The sequence below is a fragment of the Sphaerodactylus townsendi genome, linkage group LG11 (genome assembly GCF_021028975.2).
Source record: "Sphaerodactylus townsendi isolate TG3544 linkage group LG11, MPM_Stown_v2.3, whole genome shotgun sequence".
Taxonomy (NCBI): Eukaryota; Metazoa; Chordata; class Lepidosauria; order Squamata; family Sphaerodactylidae; genus Sphaerodactylus; species Sphaerodactylus townsendi.
This window is the reverse complement of record NC_059435.1, coordinates 67,343,166-67,368,327: the sequence shown is the minus strand read 5'-3', so window position 1 is coordinate 67,368,327 and position 25,162 is coordinate 67,343,166. Positions and strand designations below refer to the sequence as shown.

The window sequence follows — 25,162 nt, the reverse complement described above, 5'->3', positions numbered from 1 at the left end:
GGCATTCTTTTGCAACAAAGTCAATCCCTTCTCTTAAGTGGCTGAAAGCACGAAGCTAGAAAATACTCTGTATTTACTTCTCTATGCATGAAAATTGTATGTATCCTCCAGACTTAACATTCATCCTAGCTTCTTCTTGCTGAAGACTGAAATAAGCTCAAATGAGCTCAAATCTGTATTTGGCTCCACCGCATCTTTTATTTAGATCTATCAAAATGCCACTTGAAAGTTACATTTTTGTAGTCACTGAAATGCCCTTTGAAGGAATGTAAGAGGATTCCTAATGAACTTTAAAGGTGAGAAAAACAGTTAAAATATAGTCCATGGAGAATACAGGCATACAGGAAAACTTATTTTGCTGTTACTTCCAAGTTCTGTGGGCTGCTTTTATGTTACTCCCAACCAATTTTCAAACGGCACTATATCCTATCACTAAAACTGAAAAGGCTGATATGTTTGAGTAGCCGGGTAACCCAAGAAGTGGAGCTTAGCAGGTCAGAGGGTGATCCTCATCAGATTTGAGAGCATATCCCATAAAGTGCATAAAACATGGGGGAAAGGTGATATTATCCATTAACCACTTTGATGGATTTGCCACAGCAGATGGAATGTTATGTGGTAACCACATTAAATGATTGTGAGAAGGAAACCTGTGCGAGCCTATATTCCAGATAACTGAACCAAAAGGGAAGATGGAATATGTTTTAATAAACAATCTCACATATCAGTGAATTCCAGCTATAGGGGTGTGCATTCGGATATGCCAAACTGAAAACAGCCCCAAGTACGAGTCATGATTTCATTGGAGCCAAAAAGGTGAATGTGAAAAAAAAAATTCCCTAATTTTTTCTCTTTTCCAGGTCCATTTTACCCTAGGGCCGTGGTAGGTTAGAACCCTACTGGCACTCCCGGATGTTCACTGGGACTACGAGAATTCCCATCAGGCCGAGACACTGCCACCGCGGCCCAGTGTGGCCATGCTGGCAGAGGCCTGATGGGAGTATGTAGTCCCATGGTATCTGGAAGGTCTCCTATGGGATTGCCACCATTCTCCGGCAACCTAGAAAGGAATCTTCTGCAGGGCTTTGGGGAGGCTGTGTTTTGAGGTAGAGGCACTAAATTCACAGCATAGCTGCTGGTGACTCTCCTTATAAGAACCCCCACGTTTGGCAAAGATTGGGTCAGGAGGCCAATTTTACGGGGCCCATTTTTCTTCTCCATCGCAAACAATGGGAAATAGACTGGGACACCCTCTTTGGGGCCCATAAAATTGAACCTCCTGGTCAAATCTTCACTGCACTCAGGGGGTTCATGTAAAAACTCCATATTGGTATGAGTGTTCTGGGGTGGTTTTTTTTTTCCTGGTATTTTCTGAAAATTTTAGGACTATTAAACCTGCATCCAAAAAATATTGGGAAAAAAATTGGTGCATACCTCTATCTAGCTATCAAATATATATGAAAACATGAAGCTGACATAGACCACGTCTGACTAATGGAAAAATTGTAAGAACAGTTCAACAAGGGAACCATTTAGCTAAGGAAGAGGTGGCCTCTCCCCTCATTAGAGATCATCAAGGACATGCTGAACAGTTGGATTCTATGCTTTGATCAGATGGCAGACAAGATTCTTTCTAATTCTAAATATCTAAATTGCTTACCCTAACTAGTAGCAGGTCTTCAAGGCCTCAGATAGAGAAAGGTCCTTCCAAGCAATCTAAGACTTCTTCAACTAGATTTCTGTATGCAAAGCATGAGCTCTCCTGGTTCTGGTGGGTTTTCCGGGCTATGTGGCTGTGGTCTGATGGATCTTGTTCCTAACGTTTCGCCTGCATCTGTGGCTGGCATCTTCAGAGGTGTATCACAGGGGGAAGTCTGTTACGCACTGCGATACACCTCTGAAGATGTCAGCCACAGATGCAGGTGAAACGTTAGGAATAAGATCCACCAGACCACGGCCACACAGCCCGGAAAACCCACCAGAACCAGTTGAATCCGGCCGTGAAAGCCTTTGACAATACATGAGCTCTCCCCCCACACACACTGAGCCCCAGCCCCTCCCAACAGTAGTATTGCTGGTAATGAAGACAAATGCACTATAAAGATTGCAATGCACATACTGTATACTACTTCATCAACCTTTCGGGTGCCATGCTATGCATCATTTTGCACTATGCAGAATTTCTCATGACATGAGGCACATTCTGAGGGCCAGTTTCATGCAACTGAAGCTTGTACCCTATAAAAGCTCTTTATGGTGTAAATGTAAGACCTGTGAGAGGAACAAGCTTCCTAATTATTCAGAAATAAATAATAAAATACACTGAGGAAAAGATACTTGCCTGTTAGTACCACAAAGAGATTCTACCATTGTGAACATGGAAGCCCCAATAGTTTCACAATACAGAAAACTTATTGAATTAGGGAGCACCTTACCCAATTTCATGCAGATATTTTATTGGTTATCTAAGGTGGATTTGAAAGTGCAGAGAGAGAGATTGTTCCATGCACACATCTCACTGGATCAGACTTTTAAAAACCAAGTTATATGTATAACAGTGTATAACAGTGGTGGGCCCGTTTTGTGAGACAGAGACCATTCACTTTAGACCTAGGAATAATGCCAGTTTGTGCTTCAAGTGGGGTCTACCAACCTCTGACTCTCCAGATGTTCATCGGACATACATTTCCCATCAGCTACTGCCATGAACATCTGGAGAGCCGCAAGGTGTTCTGTACTAGAAGGGATACTAATGAAAATTCTTCCCTAAAAGAGCTTCTATGTTGAAATCTGAGAAACGGCAACAAGCCTCCCAGGTTAACATTCCTGGTGGGTCATTACATACGTTTACAAAATAAAGACTGCCCAAGGTCAAGTTAGTAATCCTTATACCAACCTGATACACTTTAGAATAATGGTAGTTAAAGACCAGAAAGTAGGTGGTGAGTAGAGTATGGAACAGGCGGAAGTGGCAGTTATTTACTCCAGAGTATCCAAGAACAAAGATAAGATTTCATTTTTGTGAGTGGTCCTGTCCCATTATGGCCCCTTCTGCACATGCGGAATAATGCGCTTTCAATCCACTTTCAATGCACTTTGCAGCTGGATTCTACTGTGTGAAATAGCAGAATCCACTTGCAAACAATTGTGAAAGTAGATTGAAAGTGCATTATTCTTCATGTGCAAAAGTGCTCTATATTATACACAGCACACACACACACACACACACAGAGAAGAGAGAGAGAGAGAGAGAGAGAGAGAGAGAGAGAGAGAAAGAAAGGCCCACTCTCTTGTATGCCATATTCATTGATTGATCTGGAGTTGCTCACATCACTACTCAATTGAAACCATAGCATTACCCTATTCCATTTGGGCACAGCCAATGTAGCTGCACTAAAAAAATACATTAAGTATACATACATCAAAACAGAATATAACAGAAATGTTCCAGCTGCTCACTGTTAAACAATTCCCTCCCATCCGAATCATGCCATACTGAACAAGGCTTGTAGTAAGAGGAGCAATTTGTAGCTCAGGATTTTAAATGCAAAGCAGAATATGCAATTAAATGGAGAATGTTTATAACACAGTTTTTCGCAGACATGCTGTTCTCAAGCGGGGTGCCTTTTAAAAAAGTAATTGATTTATTTCATTCATTTCTATCCTGCCCTTCTTCAAGTAGTTCAGGGCAACGTACGTTATTCTCCCCTCCTGTGTTTTATCCTTTTAACAAACCTGTGACGAAAAAGGACTGGTCCATGTGCCCCCAGCAAAGTCATAACAGAGTGGGGATTTAAACAAGGGCCCCCCAGATCTGAGTCCATCCTTACCACTGCTCTGGCTCCATTTCCATCTCTGATTTGGTCTCCCCATCTACCATTTGTGAAAAGAGCAGCTTTCAAATAGGAATCATGTGAAAAGCATGCTGGAGATCAGCTATAAATATATGTATGCATTTTTCTTCATTTGAAAAGCAAGTTACTGTAAGATGCTGCCTTTTTACTGTGTGGAATAGCAAAATCCACTTGCAAACAATTGTGAAAGTAGACTGAAAGTGAATTATTCTTCATGTGCAAAAGTGCTCTATATTATACACAGCACACACAGAGAGAGAGAAGCCCACTCTCTTGTAAGTCATATTCATTGATTGATCTGGAGTTGCTCACATCACTACTCAATTGAAACCATAGCAGTACCCTATTCCAGGGGTCTGCAACCTGCGGCTCTCCAGATGTTCATGGACTACGAATCCCATCAGCCCCTGCCAACTTGGCCAATTGCAGCTGAAACACTGCTGGCAGGAGCTGATGAATTTAGAATCCATGAACATCTGGAGAAACAAAGGCTGCAGAACCGAACTCTATTCCATTTGAATAGGGGCATGAAATTTTGCAGCCTTTCCCCACTGCTACACAGCAGCAGCATCAGGATGCTTATAGCCATGGTCTTAGTGCAGTGGGGTAGGTCACCAAGCAACTGATGAAATGATGAGATGGACTGATGCAAAAACAAATCAGTGCCTCTACTCAAAACAGAAGACAGGTCACATGAGCAGCAACAGATGGGAAAAGGAAGAGACTAAGGGTACTTTTCTCTTAACCTTCTGGTAAACAGTCAGAGTTGAAAGTAAGGGCATGTGTACAGAAGACTGAACAAAGTCATATGAACCTTCTCTATCCAACAACACTTCAAAGTTACTGAAGAAATTATCTGTTAGTTGTACATGTTTCAATGCACGACAATGGCTGAAATGCCAAAAGCTCCAGTCCCTCTTGGCTATTATGAAAACAGAGCACTGACGGAGCTGAAGGGCCTCTGCAACTGCAGGACGGGAAAATTAGCCATACTGTGTTTTGGTCCAATTTTGCAGACTACATACAGCCTGGTCAAAATTACTGGGAAATCAATGGGACTTATTTCTGGACTTCACAATAGACTGAATGCTAGCTGGATAGCCGACTGGCCGGAATTGCTCCTCTGATGAGACTCTACAGCCTGTCTCAATTTTTTTAGAATAATAATCTGGTTATAGCTAGGCTCCTTATCATTCAGTGTTGACAAAGAGCCTTCCAGGGGTGGGGTGGGGTGGGGTGGAGGGGGGGAGCATGACAAGGGAAAGAAAGAAGATGTGGCAAATTAAATCTGTCCTGATACTAGTACTGGAACAGGGAACCGATGGTTAACTGCTGCTGTAAAATCCAGTTCAAACTTTAGAGTAGCTCCTTTCTCATCTCTCATTCTTGCAACCTCGATTTGGAACTCCACAGCGAGTGGCTTTCCTTCCTGAAAACAGCAAGTCAATCTCTTTCTCACTCTCTGTCCATCAATGCCTAGATATTAAGGTTGTGCAAATAGGAGACCAGGGCAACTTGAAAGCCAACTTAGAGGAAGGAAGCTTGATAATGTTCTGTTAAAGCACTGAGGCTACGATGGAGGGAAAGGTAACATTTAAAGGGGAATGAAAAGATGTATTTATATTTAAAGTAAGATGGTTTTGCCCATTCGTTTGAGCCTCAAATACTCCCCTCCCTGATTCCTCTTAGGGCTTTCAGTTTGTAAGTAACTCATTAGCTCAAGTCAGGTGTCGTGACATCAGCATACACTAGAGCAACTGCGAGCAATTATTAATATTTGCCGCAATGAAAGACAAAACATTTTTCCGACCACAGGTGAATATACACCACTGAGTTCTTACTAGAATCAGTTCTGTTAATCCCTACATGTGTATGGGAGGAAAGAGAAAGGCAGTCTTCTCAAAACTCATGTCTACCATACAGACAACATACAAGTCCTGCGTGCATCCTCTAGTGTTTACGATGCACACTTTAGTACTACTGACATTCCATACAAAAAGTGTAAGAATCAGGCATTCTTAGAGCAGTAGAACCCAAACAGGAATTGTATTTATTTCTCATTGTTTGTTCAAGTGGCATAGCTGCCGTGAAGAGCACTTTAGTTTGATGCTGTGGCACCCCTTGCTTTCACATGAATGGCTTACCTGAGCTGAGAGCTATCAAGTGCTATGTAATAGACGGTCATATTACATACTCTAAGACCACGGCCAATCTTAAGAGATCCATGCAATCACTCAGAGAGACAGCTAAAGTGACACATTTCCCAGGTTAGGGCTAGGATCCAGAGAACTATTTTAGGTACGACCAAGGATGTCCACTGGAAGTCCCCCTCCCCACTTCAATCATGAGACCCAGTGGAGGATTCTAATCTGGAGAACCAGTTTGATTCTCCCACTCCTCCAAATGAAGCCTGCAAGGGTGACCTGAGGCCCATCACAGTTCTCTCCAAACTCTCTCAGTCAGTGTGGAGGCAGGTAACAGCAAGCCATCTCTGAACGTCTCTAGCCTTGAAAAGTCAGTTGCCACTTGATGGCATCGTAACACCTTTCGACCATCACACCTTTAATCCTGAAGCATCTACTCCAGACTACGACCTGCTTCTGAAAGTGCTCAGGTTCAAAAGAAGTTTGCTGTGTAGCCTGCAGAACTGCTTTTTGAGAAAAGCCGAAGGCTCCCTCAGCTATGCAGGACTACCTGTCTCGTTTTCTGAAGCCCAGCCTAGACTAAGAGGCAAAGCAGAAGATGGTTACGCCTTCCTAGAATGGAACGTCATCATGGACGACAGTATAGTTTCCACGGAAGTCTATTCTTCTGGTAAGGTAAAAGCTGGAAAAATATTTTGAGGACTGTGACTGACATCAAAACAAAACAGGAAGGAATGGGTGCAAAGGAATGGGCTAACTTTACCAGGCCACAGTAATATCCTCTGAAAGTGGCAGAAAAATGTAGTGTGTAACCATCTTAAGCAATTACTTGATGCTTATCCCAAACACGTGAGGGGACCCCATTAACTTGCTGAATGACACATGGAGAGTTGAACACCTTCAGGATTAGGAAAACCTGAACACAATTTCGGTCTGTACTTCAGAACATTTCTACCAATAAAAGTTTTATAAATGGTAAATTTCTAGACACACTTGTGTGCACAGCTTTGGGGAGTTGCAATTTTCCTTCATTTTTAATCAGCATGGATATAAAAGATCTTTTTTTTTTTTTCAAATCTAAAGGACGTTCAGGCAAGGCGAAAATGTGCCTTTAATCTATTCGAGACCCTTCTGTGAATGCAGCACTTGTGTTGCCATGACAACGCCACCACAACTCCGAACTCAAAAGCAGCAACCCTTTCGATTCTCACCTTTGGCCATTTTATTGAGAACCATGTCAATTAGGATGTAGGTTCCACTTCGTCCTGCACCATCACTATAAACAGATAGGGAGGGGGGGAAAAGAACCTTGATCAATGCCATGCGCACAATAATTCCACAGAAAAGCAGTTACTGTTGATGTTATATTGGAAGCACAACACAAGGAGGGGAGGTATTGAAGTAAGGTGGAGAGAGGCAGAAGAGGAAGAAGATATGCAGCTGTACGAGGGGAGAAAGAAATATTTCATTATCGGTACACAATTAAAAGTTGTCTTTATATATGAACTGTACAGTAGTGCAAGAGACATTTGATTTTTTAAAGACATCGATGCGCTTATTTTGCACACAAATCACCCAATGGGTATTTTAAAACAGTAATGAAATTAAAAATGATAGATTTCTAAAGCCCAATTTTTTTTTCCTAATCAAGCTCGAGAGATGAACAACCAGCCCAGAATCTTCCCCAAACGATTGCTTTTCCAGCTACGGCCTTGCTAGCTGAACTTTCGCTCACCTGCCTCCCCCTGCATAGCAAAAAATCTTTTGTTATTTAAGGATCATATTATTTCCTTACCAAGTGAATGAATACTAGCCACTTGGGCCTAAAAAAAACACCCCACTACCAACCATTTTTTCCCCTTTTCAATTTAATACAGACGCTGTTACCACGAGGGGAAAAATTCATACAGCATCTGAAAGATGTTTTTAATCTTCTAAAGGCATTACCTTTATAAACATAAACACACAAGAAATTCAGATCTGAGACTGAACACCCCGAGGAAACCAAGATCCCTCTCATCTAAATGCAGGTTTCACCGCTGTCAGAGACCTGCTTATAATTGGCAACGTGACAGTTGCTAGCAAACATAATTAAGATTAAAAGCAATCAATTTTTTTCTTGCCCTCTCCTCTGTTTTTGAAAGGGGTTTATTTGTAGCAGTTCATGAATGAGGAAAAGAGATAACTTGAAATAGTTTTCTTTTGATAATTTCTTTCACCGAGAGAAGCTATTGATGAGTTGGCCAAGGAGAGAGATATTATAGTGCTACTATCGTTTTGATTTTTTAAAAAATTGGTATAACTTACTAAATAACATTTAAAACCCACAGAATTACATGATGCCAGAGAATCCCTGGAAAGGTTGAAGATAATAAATGTCAAAGAAAAAAAGATTTCCCCCCCCAAGATTGTGATGTATACATTATAATTTACATAGGAGTATCAATCTCTTCCCAAGTTAGAGTTAAATAAAATGAGCCACTGGAGAGAAATTCAATCATTAGTTTTACTGGAGTCCTGAAAACTGCATAATGCTCCAAATATTGCTCAAACCAACTGAGTCTTGAATCTGATATAACCAGAGAACCCATGGCTTCACTAAAAGTAGCAATTTATCAACTGATTTACTACAGAGGCACTTTCATCTGTCCTATGTTGAAGTGCCAGAATGCTGGGGGTGGGAAATTTACATTATTTCTGGTCCAAGTTATTGGGTTATGGAGGTGGCTTTGACCCCGCCCATGAACCAAGTAAAGAAACCTAATCCTGCATCTTCAGCACTACATCCCTCTCTTACGGGGCATAACATTTGCCAGCACAAACAGTTAAAAAAACTTCCCTCAACACAATAATGCATGGTCAATCAGGAAAAGTTCCACATGATCTGAAAAAAAATTGTTTGAGGTCTCTTTAAGTTATTTAGCCGTAACAGAGCTGTCTCTTTCTTTTTGCAGAAATAGAGAATCTTGAGCTTCCTAGAAAGCATCGGCCACTGCTGAGATCCAAAGTTAATTCTGAACAACAGACATAACAAAAAGAACCCTTCATAGAGAAATCAAGTTTTACCATCTGCAATGTGAGAAATCTCTGGATGCACTAAGAAGCAGGGAAGGCAGAATGTCTAGCCAGGAGAATAAAGAACATTTGGGGGGACGGGGTTTACCCTACAAATAAATCTATAAACTGGTTGTACCTTTGGTTGAAGTTATATGATTTCCTTATTAGCCTCTTTAAAATGGTACTTGCCTGCAATGAATTATTACTGGACAAGAACGACCCCTGTAGCACTTGTTTACTTTTCTGTAATAAAACAAATACAGGTATTGAGAAATACATTACTTCACATACTGAGACTGTAGGCAATTTTTTTTAATATCATCCATAAAAATGTGGTTTGATTTATGCAGAAAATCGAACTCATGCTATAGTCTTCAGATGAAACTAACCCACAAAAGCGTAACTCATCAGGACCATGGGTACCATCCCCCAAACACTGCTTCTACACAAGATCCCTTGGAATAAATAAGGATCTCGCAGAAGGCATAGTGCTTTGTGAATTCTGCCCTAGGCCAGGATATGATGTTGACAACAGTAACCTTAGCAAGATGTGGGCATGTTCCATTTCCAACAAGTCCACACTCCACTCAGTAATACTAACATACTCGTACCATATTAAACCCTGTAAAAGTACATGGCAACATACCGGGGTATTCCAAGCTGACCCTTGCCCATCAATATTTCTGTACCCATTCTCATACTGAAGTATTAGAAGAAGAAGAGTTTGAATTTACATTCCACCTTTCTCTCCTGTAAGGAGACTCAAGGTGGCTTACAAGCTCCTTTCCCTTCCTCTCCCCACACCAGACACCTTGTGAGGTAGGTGGGGCTGAGAGAGTTCCGAAGAACTGTGACTGGCCCAAGGTCACCCAGCAGGAACGTATGAGTGCAGAAACACATATGGTTCACCAGATAAGCCTCTGCCACTCAGGTGGAGGAGTGGGGAATCAAACCCGGTCCTCCAGATTAGAATCCTCTTCTCCAGATTAGAATCCACCTGCTCTTAACCACTACACCATGCTGGCTCTCAAGGGTTTTCCATACATGCCAATAAAAGATCTTCTAATATTTATCACATCTGGAACACAAGTGATTGTAAACATGTTGTCCTTGGCTCTGGTCCAACAACGCATGGGGACAACAGCCAGAGTTGTGTAGGAGAAGCCTCCCTCCCTCTTTACTTTCAACGTCATCCTACCAACTAGCTCTTTGGTAGGCAAAGGGGAGAATGGAGCCAGCACTTCTCCCTGTGTCAATCAACAGTTGATGGGTGGAATTTAGCTTTTTCAAAAGGACCTTTGCACAACTCCAAATTGTTGCTTTGGGAGGGGGGAACTGGGCACACATGTTTGCATGCAGCTGAGAACAGGTACGTGGAGGCTCTTTTTCATGCATGTACAGCCCCATGCTGGATTAAGCACTTCTTGTGGTCCCTCAAGAACTGCATGCATGCACACAGATTGTGTAGCAGAGGTTCAAAGTACCTCAGTGTAAATCCCAACCAGCCATGTTATTTTTTTTAATTGAATCCATCTAGCTGCTGTTAAGGAGATATTTTATGTGTTAATATAGCAATGCTAAGGAGTTACATGAGCCCCTGAATTTTTGCTAATCATGCCACAAGGATCAAACATTTACGATTAATTTTTTTTGGGGGGGGGGGTGTACAGGGCATGAGTGGAAAGTGAGAATGTCAATGTAACAGGGGACTTCAGTCAACTCCCAGTGGAGTTTCTGCCCAGGGACGCCCCCTTTCTGTGGTACAGACTTATGCCACCCAAACAGGGAGGTGTAAGTCATTCTTGGTGATGGGTTCCCGCAGGAGAAAATAAGTTTTTCTCTATCTCTCCTGGTGCCCGCACCACCAACTTCCTCTTTGGAGGCGTGGCTAAGGTCCCTTCCCCGACCATCACTCTCCTGCCCCTCCTTTTGGATTGAAATGTAATTTTCCTTAAACGCAAATGCAGCAGCCGTTGTAAAAAGCAACACTTGGAATTTCAAAAATGTACTGTGTTGTATCAGTTGAATACAGCAGCCACAATTGCCTAAGCTAGCCTGAGCTCAACAGAGCTTGGAAGCTAGCCAAGGTCAGCATGGTTAGTGCTATGATGGGAGGCCATCCCCCGCCCCCAAGGAAGTCGTGGATTGCTTTGATGGGAGACCCACCCCACCCCCCCCCGGGAAGTTGTGACAATGGCAAACCTTGGTTTATCTCTTTGCCTTGAAAACCCCATGAGGGGTCACCATTAACATGTGAATGCTTATTGTACCTTAGATTTAGATATGAACCTCCCTTTTCAAAGCCATTGCGTTTCGGCAGGAACATTCAGTCTGTGACTAAGATCCAGGACGTGGCCTATTTTAACGTCTTCATCACTGAACCTCCCTCAGCTTATTGGCTCCTATATTACGTTGATCAATTACTGTACTATGCAGAGCGTAGCTCCAAGGGGGTGCAACACCAGGCGTACGCCCCTATGGGGGCGTGGCGAGGGCATTCCGGGGGTGTGGCAGGGACATTCTGGGGGCGGAGGACGCACCAGTGCACTGGGTGCTTTCCCCCCTTGCTATGCCTCTGGTACTATGGTTTGATGAATTAGGAGTATCTTGTGATCTCACATGCTTTCCCCTCCTCTTCCTCCCGTTGCACTGACATTCACACTTCTCTCTTGGTTTTGGGAATATATGGTTAAGATTATAACTTCAGTGACTTTTCCATCTGCCATATTTAACACGCACCGAAGTGTGTCATCTTACTTCTGACCACCATAACTGTGGTCTGGCACTTAACTACTGGATGTAGACCTGACACTAATTGTAGTTCCCTCACAACTGGCAGAAAGCAAGGACTATGAATGAGAACGAAGAAGCAGACGTATGCGTCAGACCTCTGAGCTCTCCCAATGGCTTGTGACGGTGGCTTTTAAACCTACGCCAAGCTGCTTGTGAGTGATTTTCCTTATTATCATTACACTTAAATAGCACTGCCTGGTCTTATAAATAGGATGCTAGATAAAGATGTCTCATTTTCCAATTGGTAGCCTGTTAACAATTGCCTTTGTCAACACAAAGTGGAAGCCAATTTACACTCCACGTAGTGCTACTGTTACATTAATGTGTGCTGTGTTAAATGCATCAAGTGCAACTCAGAAGAAAAATAAATATGCATCAAGGAGCGGCAACAAGCTGCCATTGTAGCTGCCACAATCTGTGCATGTTTGTGGATTTGCGTCTCCCCTGCGCACTTCACATGTTTACACAAACAAACAGTGGTCAAACACTGGTATAACTGCAGGCTAAAGTGTTAACCGGGGAACTGTGCTTCATAAAGGAACTAGTTGGGGAGAGGAGGGCATTTTTTGTTTTAGTCGCATTTCCAATATAATGATCTATTTATCCAAAACTGACATGGGGTGGTTAAGGCATGCAGTTGCCATGTTATCTTCACTGCCGTTTTCATTGTCGTCTATTAAAACACCTTAATCACCGCATATTTCAGAAAGCGCAAGAAAAAGACAAAGGGTTTCACAAATGACCGTCACTGAGAAACAGTTTTGGAACCTGGAGAAATATACAGCAGCGCCAGCTCATTCAAAGTTAAGTCCAAAGGCAAAAAAATCATAAGTAATGCCAATTGTTTAATATACAAATAAAATGCATACATACGTACATACACACACAGAGGAAGAATTGACTAGGAAAGAATGATTAGTAATACAAACCAACCCTTTGCTCATGGAGCGAAAAAGAAATCGTCATGCAAACCATCAGCAAGCATAGGTCAGAGGTCGTTAGAGGCTCAGAAAAGGGGGTTTCCCACATAGTCCCTGCAGCAGAGTCACAGTTTCCAATGATCACTTTTGTGACTATGCAACTGGGCTTATATTACTAGCTGCAACATCACAAAAATGACACTGGCAACCGCTAATTAGCTGGCAAAATAAGAATTTGACCATTTTTAAAGTGAGCAGTGTTAGTAAATGCCATTGCACACAGCAACCCGTGATAGCATAATATATATTTTAAGCAAAGCCCTCACATGTGATGCTAATTATCTTTTAGCTTCGCAGTGTCTCTTTTAAGTGTAAATGTGCTCCCCCTGGGCTCAAGAAATATTTAATTACACATTATCAGTGCATGACTAACAAGCTAGTCCAGAGTTAAAGAGACTCGTCTATTGTTCGAAATAAAATTGCGACTCTAGAACCACAAAAACTGACCAGTGTTTTGAGGAGGAGGAGCAGCAGCAGCAGCGTCGCCGCCTTTCAAGCGCTGCATTTTGCATGGCTATTTTAAGCTTAAGGAGAGAAGAAAAGTCTTGTCTTCATTCACCAACTGATACCTGAGAGCACAACATTTCGAACCAACAAAAGCTTTTAATGCCCTAGGCTTGTTTCACCTACTCAACACAATATCATCTGAAGCGCTGCCTGAGACGAAGGCACAAAAGAAGCGTTACGCTTGCGGTTTTCAGAGTCTTGCCGATTTAGCTTCAAATCAGAATGCAACATTCCCATCAACAGACTCTGGGGCAAGGTAATTTGGGGGAATCCAATTTTTTTTTCCCCTTGGTTATAACGGAGGGTTGGTTGTGTATATTTGTAGCTTTATATGTATGTGAGTATATAAATATACACACATATACAAATATCTATATTTGTATATAAAGGTTAGATACACATCAAAACAAGGACATTTAGAGGAAGGGGGGGTCATATTGAATGGCATCATGTAATTACATCTGTGCTTAATATGCAGACTTTTATTAGTTTCATTTTTCGAAAATTGTGAGCACTTATTCCTTTCGCCAATGACAAAACAGATGGATTCTGTACTACTATTGGAAATATGAAAATTAATGGATAACAGCCCTTTAAAAAGCTTATATCTATATGAAGGAAAGCACATAAACAATCTCCCAAAAGAGTTCAGAGATGTAAATGATTTTATAGGGTGTCTTTAAAAAACAACAACAACCCTGCAGATACCTTTTGAATGAAAAGACCAAATACCAGCTGACCTTGAGCTAACACATTCGGTGGTCTGCTTCGGCCAGGAAACAGGTCCACAGAATGGCCTGCCAATTGCACTGAAATTTATTTTAATTTTAGAATCAGCTGTATTCCAACCACTTTGTCCACTCTTTACTACTGCCAGCAATGAGGTCTTCTATTCCCCATGGCCTTTCATTACATATTCAGTAGCTCTGAATGAAACCATTGGCCGTAGCAACGCTACTATTCTGCATCCAAGCAATGGCTAAAGATAACTCGGTTGAAGCAAACAAAAATTCACTGGAGGGGGCGGGGAGGGGAAAGAGAATAGGCAATGGAACATGGCAACACATGGCAACCACCCCAGTGCTAGTGCCACAAAACTGTAACCTGCGCATTGGCCCAAAGACTGTGGGCAGGAACCTAATGCTCCACTCTACAAATCGCCAGGCCCTCCTCCACCCCACGGAAATTTTCAACCATTCAGAAAGCATTGGCCCACCAGTGGAAGCCTTCTTGTACCTCCACCGTTAGTGGAACAGAACTTTTGTAGCCAATCTTGTAAATTTATATAGGATGCAACCTGAAACTGGAAGACTTTTTGGAGGTTCAAACGCAAGCCGTGCACAGGTCCCTTCGGTTGAAAAGTATGCACTCTGACGTGGAACAAAGTGTCAAGAAAGTATTCAACATCTTACAAGGCATTTTAAGATAACAATAAAATCACTTGGAGGAATTTGAGCATGTCTACTGCAGAGGGTGCATTCCAGTCAACTGATGTGACTTGTTTCAATGAGCGGTTAGAGAACAGTTTAGTATAACTCATAAGCAATGATGTCATTCAAAATCTACTGTTCCATAATGGTACAGGTAGATAAAAATATATAAATACTTGGTCATTGCCCTGAATTGTTTATTAAAGCATTATTTGAGGTGACTTTAGAGCTGGACTACAGAGTGTTAGTGGGAACTATGGAAAGCAACAAAAACGATGTTGTGCAGGAAGGATATCCAGGAAACAGCCCCAGCCCCTCGGTCATCTCAACCCTGATAGGACTTTTGCACTTGTCAACGTTATCCAGGGGGAGATGAAGGTATGTGGCCTCCCAGCCCACGAGTGGGTACCTAGTTAATACAGAAGAAGAGTTTGGATTTACACCCCACCTTTCTCTCCTGTAAGGAGACTCAAGGTGGCTTGCAAGCTCCTTTCCTTCCCCTCCCCACAACAGACACCTTTTTGAGGTAGGTGGGGCTGAGAGAGTTCTGAAGAACTGTGACTAGCCCAGGGGTAGGGAACCTGTGGCTCTCCAGATGTTCAGGAACTACAATTCCCATCAGCCCATACCAGCATGGCCAATTGGCCATGCTGACAGAGACTGATGGGAATTGTAGTTCCTGAACATCTGGAGAGCCGCAGGTTCCCTACCCCTGGACTAGCCCAAGGTCAGCCAGCAGAAATATATGAGTGCAGAAAACACATCTAGTTCACCAGATAAGCCTCTGCCACTCAGGTGGAGGAGTGGGGAATCAAACCTGGTTCTCCAGATTAGAATCCACCTGCTCTTAATGACTACACCATGCTGGCTCTCCAGGTGGAACCAACCACAAAATGCTATCCCAGGCAAAGTGCTTCTGTCACAACTTCTCTGCCACAAGGCAGGGCTGCATCCAGCTACACTGATTTAGAAGGGCTCAGGGCACACACAACATATGGAGGCAGATTCCTGCAGCAGCTCCAAATCCAGATCTAATATGCTTTGTGGCTATACAGTATCAGTACTCATAATCTCATGCATAAACAGAACTACTGTTTTAGATTCCGTATGTATTTGCTAATAACAGTTTTCCAATTTCAGCTTGCCATTATGTAGTGACAGACAGAACCCTGAACACCGGCACTAGGACATCTGCCGGCGGCTCCACTGTTACCATCTCTGCAGCGGTGGCCCAATGCTCAAGAGATGCCCTTGCTTGGGTTTGAGTTATAACACAAGGCTAAATTCTGCACGGCATTTTAAAACAGGAAAACACGGGCAGCTCTGCAACCCAGAATTTGGTGAAGATAGGCATAATCTCCCAATAACATGATACAGTCGTAAATCAGGAGTATCTATGAAGAGTTCGGTCTTGTGGAACAGTCCGAGACACAATGGCCTCATCAGGTCACATAACTCTCAATACTTTAAAATGACCCCCTGCTCTGGTATGTGGTACTCTCCTTGGGAGATTATTTCAGCTACCAATACTTCATGCTGTACCTGCGAAAATCCAGTAGGGACCTTGTGGAACCAGGAACTTTCTGGTCATGCCAAGTAAGGAAATGGAATTGGGTCACGGTACGAGTTTCGTTGGTTTGAAGGTTTTTCAAGTAAAAGCTTCTCACAAGGAAATCCTCACACCAGATGTGCTCAGAGACCAGGTTTACCTATATGTTGCATAAAAGATAAAAACTAGAATTAAATAAGGAACACAGAGCTAATACAGAATGGACTGTATATGTCAGGGGTGGCTAAATGTACTGAAGAGCTGCCATGCCATAATCTTCAGAAGATGCAGAGGTGCAAGACGCACAACCTGGAATGCCTGGCTGTCATGAAGACTGCCTAGTCAGAAGGGGTGAAAAATTCTTCCTTTCCTGATGGTTTTGGAATAGCTATAATTAAATCAGCCTGTGCTTAGCTAATCTAAGGCAGCCGCCATTTGACAGAACAGCATTAGTTGGTGTAGCCTGCCTGGAGCTAAAATAGGAGAAGTGGGGATTAAAACAGTTCAAATAAGTAAACAAATTCATCATTGCTCAATCAATCCCCCCACCCCCAGTGCCTTTGAGTGATTACCTGCATGACCCCCCTCAAATGTGATGGCCATTTCTCACTACTGGCTTCTCCACTGGTGGGAAGAAGAGTTGTACTCCCTTTCTCTACCTTCTAAGGAAGCTAAAAGCAGATTACAATTGCCTTCCCTTCCCTTCCCCTCCCCACAACATGCCACTTGTGAGGTTGGAGAGGCTGAGAGAGTTTTGAGGGAACTACCCTGTTTCCCCGAATATAAGACATCCCCTGAAAATAAGACATAGTGCATCTTTGGGAGCAAAAATTAATATAAGACACTGTCTTATTTTCGGGGAAACACGGTATAAATGGCCCAACCTCACCCAGCAGGCTTCATGTTGGAGGTGTCAGGACTCAAACCCAGTTTACCAAATTAGTGTTCGCCACTCTTAATGTGTTTGTTAGCCTGGATTCTATGCACATTTAAGGGGGAATCCTTTTATTTTAGCGAACGGATCAGTAAAACAGATTTTAAACATAGCTTATGAGGAAGCCAAGCTGAAAGGATTGCTGAGTCATTAATGCTTGCTATCCAGGTTAAAAGCAGGTCCAGCCTTCCAGGTGAATGAAGCCACCTTTCCTGTTACTTTCCACCTGTTATACTGAGAGTTCTGGTCCCATTTGTCTTGCTCCCGTCCATTTCTTCAAGCCTCTTCGCTTGACCTTCCTGTCCTCCTTTTGGAAGACGACAGACAGCAGCAGGACAGAGGGCACAGACGGCACCGCCCTGATTCCCAGCAAATGAGGTGGAATGGCTGCGTCAGGAGCAGATGTGCTCTGTCCCTCAACATTTTGAGCGGGAGGGACCACTGCAGGAGTTGCAATTGAGTCGGCTTATGAGCTGCAATTTCACTGAAGAGCTGCATGCAGCTTGCGAGCCAAGATTTGTCCATTATTGCAATATATATGCTGGTTGATGAACGACCTATTCGGGACATCTCTCACATACGCCGTTGCTGTTCTGGGAATTTCAGAATAGTTTGCAACAGACTCCTAAGTGTGGGATAGATTCACGGATGCTGTTAGTGGTTAGTGAAATCAGTGGTTGAACAGAGATGCAGTGACTAGTGACAGCAATTAGTACCATGCTACAAATCAACAACAAACCAGTTGGAGACACCGCTTCCAACCAAGTTGCACAGTGATTACTATTACACAGCAACCGTTATTAGTAGGTCAGTACTACATGGTTAGAAGCCTGAAGCATACCTGCTCAGAAGTAAGCCCTACTGCATTCAGTTACCATATTCTCAGGGAAATGGACATTGATTTGGCGGCTAAGAAATGGCTGGTATCCAGGCTACCTTCAGCGACATCTTCTTCCAAGTGAATCCATCTGTAGGCTGTGATATTCTGATCAGGAATGACTCTGAATCTGGTCTTTGGTTCTGGTTTGATTGAATAGGGACAAGGAATCGTGCCTTCTCAGAAGGAATATCCACAGTATGGAACACACTCCTTAGGAAAGCTCACAGAGTAACCTCTCAAACAGCTTTTTTGGAGTTTCTGGACTCTCTAACAACCTTTCCAAGCTGCTGAGAGGTTGACTAGCAACCGGTCGTTTGGGCTTTGGAGGTCACACGCACACTGTCTTGTGCTTCATTTAAAGAGTTTCTGTTTGAGAATAATTACTGAGATTTTATTTATTGTTGTTTTTCCTGTACTATAATCCACACAAGGGGAACATTCTTCCCTAAATGAGAGATGGCTGAGGAGGAAGAAGAGACAGGTGACTCTTCAACGCTACATTCTACTAGAATTATGGTAGGTATGGACTCTGTACAGTTCGGTTTATCTCTACATTGGATCAGCATCACAGCAACTTGCTTGCTGCCCACAGGATGCTTCTGTAGTTTCTCTCTTTGGGGCATCTTAGCTATATCAGCCCATAGGTTTTGGATGAAAAAAAAAACCCAATTAATTTAACTATCAAAATGATAAGCAGGGTTTTTTTTAATGAGCAGTAGCAGTCACAGCTGCTGTTTAATATTTATAGGCACAATATTTTCTTATAATGTATAAATTTTAATTCCATCCTTGTTTGTGTCTGAAACTCTTAGGAGGGAAACAGCATTCTAATTTGAAAACCTCTTTAGCCACGTATACATTTAGAATCTGTTATAGAATTGATTCTCAGATAGCCGGGCTATCAAGATATGCACAGAATTTTCAATGAAGCTGAAATGATTCAAGAGCCACACAAGATTGCATTTTATGGTAGACCTCGGCTCAGTCTGCGGGTCAAATCCCATTAAGCAATATTTTGCTCCGTATGAAATCAATCCACACACTTACTGTCAGGTTTACAAGCAGATATTTTGTTTAAGTACCTCGTAGACGTGGTAGAGGTTTGACCCTTCGTCTGGCCAATAGTGGTAGCACTGTTTGACTCCGTTTTCGGCGAGGGGTGTCAGCATGACAATAACGACACAGCCGTTTTCCCAGACCATCTGCAGACAAAGAAAGACACCACGGCCACACTGTGACTGCCTAATTACGGCATGACATGTATAATTACTGCACTCACACACACAATCAAAATTTATTCCATTCACAGGAAATGTATTTCATTTTCATGAGACATTTTCCTCTACAGCTGCTTCCAACCGTCTGAATAAGCTGACATCATATTTTGCACATTACATGAAATAGTAGAGAATTTCCAAAGAATACATCCAAATACTGTTTCAATGGTGTCTGTGTTTTTCTTTAGAATTATTTTCGGCTCCCCCCTTTCCCCCATTTTCACACTCCCAGTTTACTGAGGAAGCAATGAGTAATGCTTTTTAAAACAACAACAATCTACTCCATCATTTTTGGTATGCCACCCCAATGTGGATATGTGTAATTAACAAGATACCAATAAAATCTGTCATGTTCAATGAAACAGAAGTGCTGCTTGCATACTTAGCTTGGTTTCTTCTAGATCCGGGGTGTCAAACATGCAACCCTGGGGGCTGGATCTGGCCCCTTGAGGGGGCTCATCAGGCCCACGAGCCGGCTGAGGACCCCCCCCCACTGCACTTGATCTGGCCTGGTGAGCCTGATGTGAGCGTGTGCTGGGGAGGGGGTTGCTTTAGCTGGCTCGCAGGCCTGATAAATCTTCTCAAGGCAGCCACCCCACCCAGCAACGGGCTTGCCAGTCTAGGCACCCCCCCCCACAACTGCCTTTCTGAGGCCAGTCAAGGCAGCCCCGCCCCCCGGAGCTCAGCCCGACCAAGTCTCATTTATGTCACATCAGGAGTTTGACACTCCTTTTCTAGATCCTTGTGGTGTTAGAAGCAAAGCAACTGGGTTGCCGTTTTAACAGAACAGTCAAACATGCGGGTGAAAAACTAACAAAACACCCAAGAGCTTCATGGAGATGTTTTTTGTTTGAAATATCCCTCCTTCCCATCTGAACATTTCTGCAGGTCAGCAGGGCCACTGATGAGCAAATTTAGTCTACCGTAGTGGTGGCGAACCTTTGGCACTCCAGATGTTATAGACTACAATTCCCATCAGCCCCTGCCAGCATGGCCAATTGGCCATGCTGGCAGGGGCTGATGGGAATTGTAGTCCATAACATCTGGAGTGCCAAAGGTTCACCACCACAGGTCTACTGGTTTCAGATTACCACGAATACACACTTTCGAAAAATTAACATAGATGCCAGGTATAAATATAGCCTACTGTCAAGACTAAGTTTATCCAAAATACACAGGCATTAGAACATATGAAAATAGAACAACTTTAATGGTGTTACCGTTCAATTAAGCAAGCACGATCCCAGAGTAAGCAAACAAGAACCAAAGTCATATCCAGTTAAAGGTCTGCTGGGTGTTATTCACAGAAGCATCAAAACCAGTAAGGATGGCACCTCTGTTGCAAACCCTGCCCACTGTGGAACAAAATCCCTCCTCTGAATTAATATGAGGCTGCATAATGACTAAAAGTCTTTATTATTATGGTGTACGTTGGTGCTACTTCTGAATGCAACTTTCATTGTCTTTTTATTAGCATAAAATTACCCCATGAAAAGGAAACTGATCTTTCTGCAAAAGGGTTATGTTTACTTTGCAAAAATATTTATAAGCAACTGCATTGAGATGTAAATAGAGTAAACAAGAACATGGAGCATCCAGATAAGCAGCACAGAGACGGTGCACTCAATTAAAGGCTTTCCTCTTTGTGGTACTTTGCAGGACTAATTCCATTTGCTTTGTTTACAAGACAATGAATTCTGTTTTTTAAAATATATATATAAGCATTTTTTTTAAAGAAAAAAAAAGATGCATGTGTTGTAACCACAGACTAATTTCACATGCTTTGTCCTCTAGAGATTTTCTAGATGGGGGAAGAGTAAGAGCTTTATTTTTTGATCCCCCAGAAGAAGTCTCCTATGATTACTTCCTATCCCTAAGTGCAGAGGCATAGCAAGGGGGAAAAGTGCCTGGTGCACCGGTGTGTACTCTGCCCCCGCCACACACCCCACAGGGGCACGCACCCGGTGTGTCACGCCCACCCGCCCCCTTGGAGCTACGCCTCTGCCAAAGTGATTTGCTGGTCCCATTAAAAACACGGAGGGAAGACCCAGTCTGAAGAGTACAAAAATATTATGCTGGATTTTTGCAAAATCAAATTTCTGCTTTCTTCAGAGACCAGTGTATGCAATTATGGGCTTCCCACTCCCAAAACCCGACTCAGATTAAAAGATACTTCCAATGCCATTAATACATACACTTCACCGAGTTTAAACTACGTTTCTTACTTTCAGGTATCTGTGCTTCGCAAAGCCCTCTAACAAATTGTCCCTGGTAGTTGCGCCTCTATCATCTAACAGTTTAATGCGTCTTTAGAAGATACAGAAGCTCAATGAAGCCATTACGAAAATGAGGAGAAACACGGTTTTTATGAGTGTAATAAAAACACAATGATCTAGGTCATAAACTAATCATCGAGCAGTCGCTTGTGCCACCCAAGTGTAACATTATGAAAGCCCACTCGTTTGGAGGGAGGGCGAGGAGCCCTGACAGTCTAGCAAGCATCTTCATTGGCTTCAAAAACATTTCATTACAGAGGAGCCATCTCAGATCTCTGCAAAATTACCTTTAAGCATAAATTCAAATGAAAGTTAATTTGAACAAACAATTTCAAAATTACTCGGGGGAGCAATTTTTCCCCAAGTCATTTTATGAAGTATAGGACACTCAAACTAGCAAGACAGTTGAATTCCAGCAATGGAATTCTAGGATCCTATAGCCATATCTGACACTCGAATCTACCACGTTTTTTCTCATTTTGTCAAGAGAATTAATCGGCACTCATACTGCTATTTTGTCTGTGCACCATAATGCTCTCTCTGGCAATACACTGTGCTTGATACAAAGAGTCAAGAGTGTCGTCAGACCAGTATCTGGGAGATCTGGATTTGAATCCCCACCTTTGCCACAAAAGCTCAACTTGGGCCGGTCACACTTGCAGCCTGACCTATTTGCCATAGTTGTTATGAGAATAAAATGGAGGAGAGGAAAACAACGTAAGCCTCAAGCATTGGCAGGAAGGGGGTGGATTTAAAAGCAGAATCTGGGAAATTTAGGGGTTGCCTGCTGTCAGAGGTGCAATTATTAAGATAGCAGCACCAAAATTTCAGAGTATCTTCGTGAGACCCTACTGATGATACCACCCAGGTTTGGTGAAGTTTGGTTCAGGGGGTCCAAAGTTATGGACCCTCAAAGGTGTCACCCCATCTCCTATTAGCTCCCATTGGAAACAATGGGGGTTGGGGGCACTCCCATTGGGAGTCCATGACTTTGGACTCCCTAAATCAAACCTCTCCAAACCTGGGTGACATCAGGAGAGTCTCCAAAAAAATCCCTGAAATTTGGGTGCTACTAGCCTAAAAACTGCACCCTCTGCAGGCCAAAAATAATAAAAAAAATGAAAATGCCAAAAATCCCACAAACGAAACTGCAGTTTTTGCGCCCCCCCCACAAGGGTGCGCCCTGGGCTACTGCCTACTTTGCCCAATGGGAGGAACGCCTCTGCAGACTAGCCATTGCAAATTAACTTCCTTTGCATCCTTCTCCCCCACCGATTTTCTGTCATGCTATTTCCTGTGCTTAGAAATACCTCCCCCTCTCTTAGTTATCAGGTCACACCAAACAGCCACTTTTAAAGGGGAGTCCAAAAATGTTGGGTGGCAGTTATTTGTAAAATGACTGTACTATCTTGAGAATGCTTGACCGGGAACACTTATTTGAAAATACCACCAAAAACTCTCTGTACATACAGCAAACATTTCATGGAAAAGTCAGATGAGCGAGGTTCTGTTAAACACGTGATTTCCTCTTGAATTCTGAACTACATCACCTCAGAATGAAAGAATTCACAAACTGACTCCACTAAAAATTTGAAGCATCACTGGACAATCTATAAATTCTAATTGTAATTTTCTACAAGAAAAACCCTAATACTGGGAGGGGTGGGTGGCGAGGATGAATGAATTTCTGTACTCTATGCTCTTGTGGATAACTGCAACATCCTATGGCCAGAAACAATAAATTTGATTTGACTGTACCCTATACTATCGTGATACATGTATCATAGTGGTTGCAATCTGAGAGAAAGGGGAAAAACATCGAAATCAGAAAACAAATTATGTAGTAAATAAAAGGAAGCATATTATTTGGACCTTCATATGTTACAGTGTGTAAAACTGCCAGCATATTTAGACATTGGACTCTTAACAAGAAATCAACATGACAAATTGCTACCAACATTATTCATATCTAAACATATTTTCAAGGATATGTTTATAAGTGTTTGGAGTGTACATAGGAATTGTAATCTAACAACTGACTTATGCGCCATGTTTCATGATATACTTTTTGATGCTACAACCTTGTTTTAAAAAGCACTTCACTCTTCCAACAAGAAAAAAAAGTATTTTAGAAGAGCTTTCTCAGCGCTCCTCCAAACTTCTTCCCTAGAAAAGCTGCAAAAAGTTCTGGGGAAGCACCACACCCTGATTTTTTCTGAGCCTGCACGCCTCTAATTCTTGTGCACTGACTGTTCATTCCCAGAACTTCTCTCAGGCCTGAAGACCACATTTTCACAAGATCACCAGGTGGCAGGAGACAGCATAGGATCAGTGGTCTGAAGAAGTGGGCATGTGCAGGAAAGCTTATGCCAAGGATAAAATTTGGATGGTTTTAAAGGTTCTTCTGGACTCAGACTTTTTCCTGCTGCTTCAGACCAACACAGCTACTCACCTGAATTTAGGAATGATGAATCAGAAAACAATGTGAGCCCCCACAATATTTGCTGTGGATAGGCTGAAGGGAAGTTCCTACTGAAAAAGTCTTTTGTTGGTTGCAAAAATAAGGTATTTCCAGGGTTGGGGCTGGATAGCAATACAAAAATATGTGTCTTTGAGAACCATTAAAATGAAATATATTCCCCTGGAAAGGACAAGGAGGGTAGGATTGCCAGCAGGGAAATCATTCTGTACTCTTTTGGGTAATATAAACCCATTCATTCCCCACATATGTAGAATTGGTTGTTTACTGCCATCTTTCTTAGTGAAGGCAAAACAGAAGGAATGAGTTTATTTACACATTTAAAATAGCTACATCCTGCCTGCCCTGTGACTAACAATGCAACAAGAAGTTGTAAGGGCATGGAAGTTCTCTGACAAAAGACACACAGATTTGAAGATACAGAGCTAACTTGGCTGAAACTCCTCCTCCTCTTCCAAGTGCCCTCTGAAACAGAACTGCGGCTGCATCCTCTCCTCAATGGAGCCAGTGAAGATGTCTTCTGCACCCACTCTAATATGTCGTTTTTGCAGGTATTTGTTTTAATATTAAACAGAGTGCTTCACTGTTGAAAGGAAGGTCTTGTACGTTTCCAGCTATTTAGATCAAATGATATGAGAAATAGGTGAGTGATGTTGAGTTTCAGCTACAGCAGCCAATGATGTTGTCAGTACCCACTGTCATGTGATCCAGTGGACATTGCTGGGTTCGAATATAGGACATATATCAAAATTGAAAGTACAGTAATCTCAGTAGGTGTGATCAGGAGTAGTAAGGACAGGCTGTGATCTTGGAGCTGATATCTAGTCCCAGTCCCCATCACAGTCTCCATCACAGTCTGGAAATAAGGGAAGCAGAATGTACTGGCTGGATGGAGTCCTTTGATTAAGAACATAAGAACTAGCCTGCTGGATCAGACCAGAGTCCATCTAGTCCAGCACTCTGCTACTCGCAGTGGCCCACCAGGTGCCTTTGGGAGCTCAC

At 42.6% G+C, this 25,162-nt stretch overlaps 1 protein-coding gene across 1 annotated transcript in view; it reads right to left on the bottom strand.

Moving 5' to 3' along the window:
- Window positions 1-25,162, bottom strand: part of PTPRN2 (protein tyrosine phosphatase receptor type N2) — a 714,418-nt gene that overhangs the window by 24,664 nt on the left and 664,592 nt on the right. The window contains exons 18-21 of the mRNA XM_048510498.1: window positions 19,211-19,330; window positions 16,308-16,474; window positions 9,245-9,298; window positions 7,210-7,274 (exon numbers count right to left, since the gene is read on the bottom strand). Coding sequence (XP_048366455.1) covers window positions 7,210-7,274; window positions 9,245-9,298; window positions 16,308-16,474; window positions 19,211-19,330 — 406 coding nt within the window. The remainder of the gene's footprint in view (window positions 1-7,209; window positions 7,275-9,244; window positions 9,299-16,307; window positions 16,475-19,210; window positions 19,331-25,162) is intronic.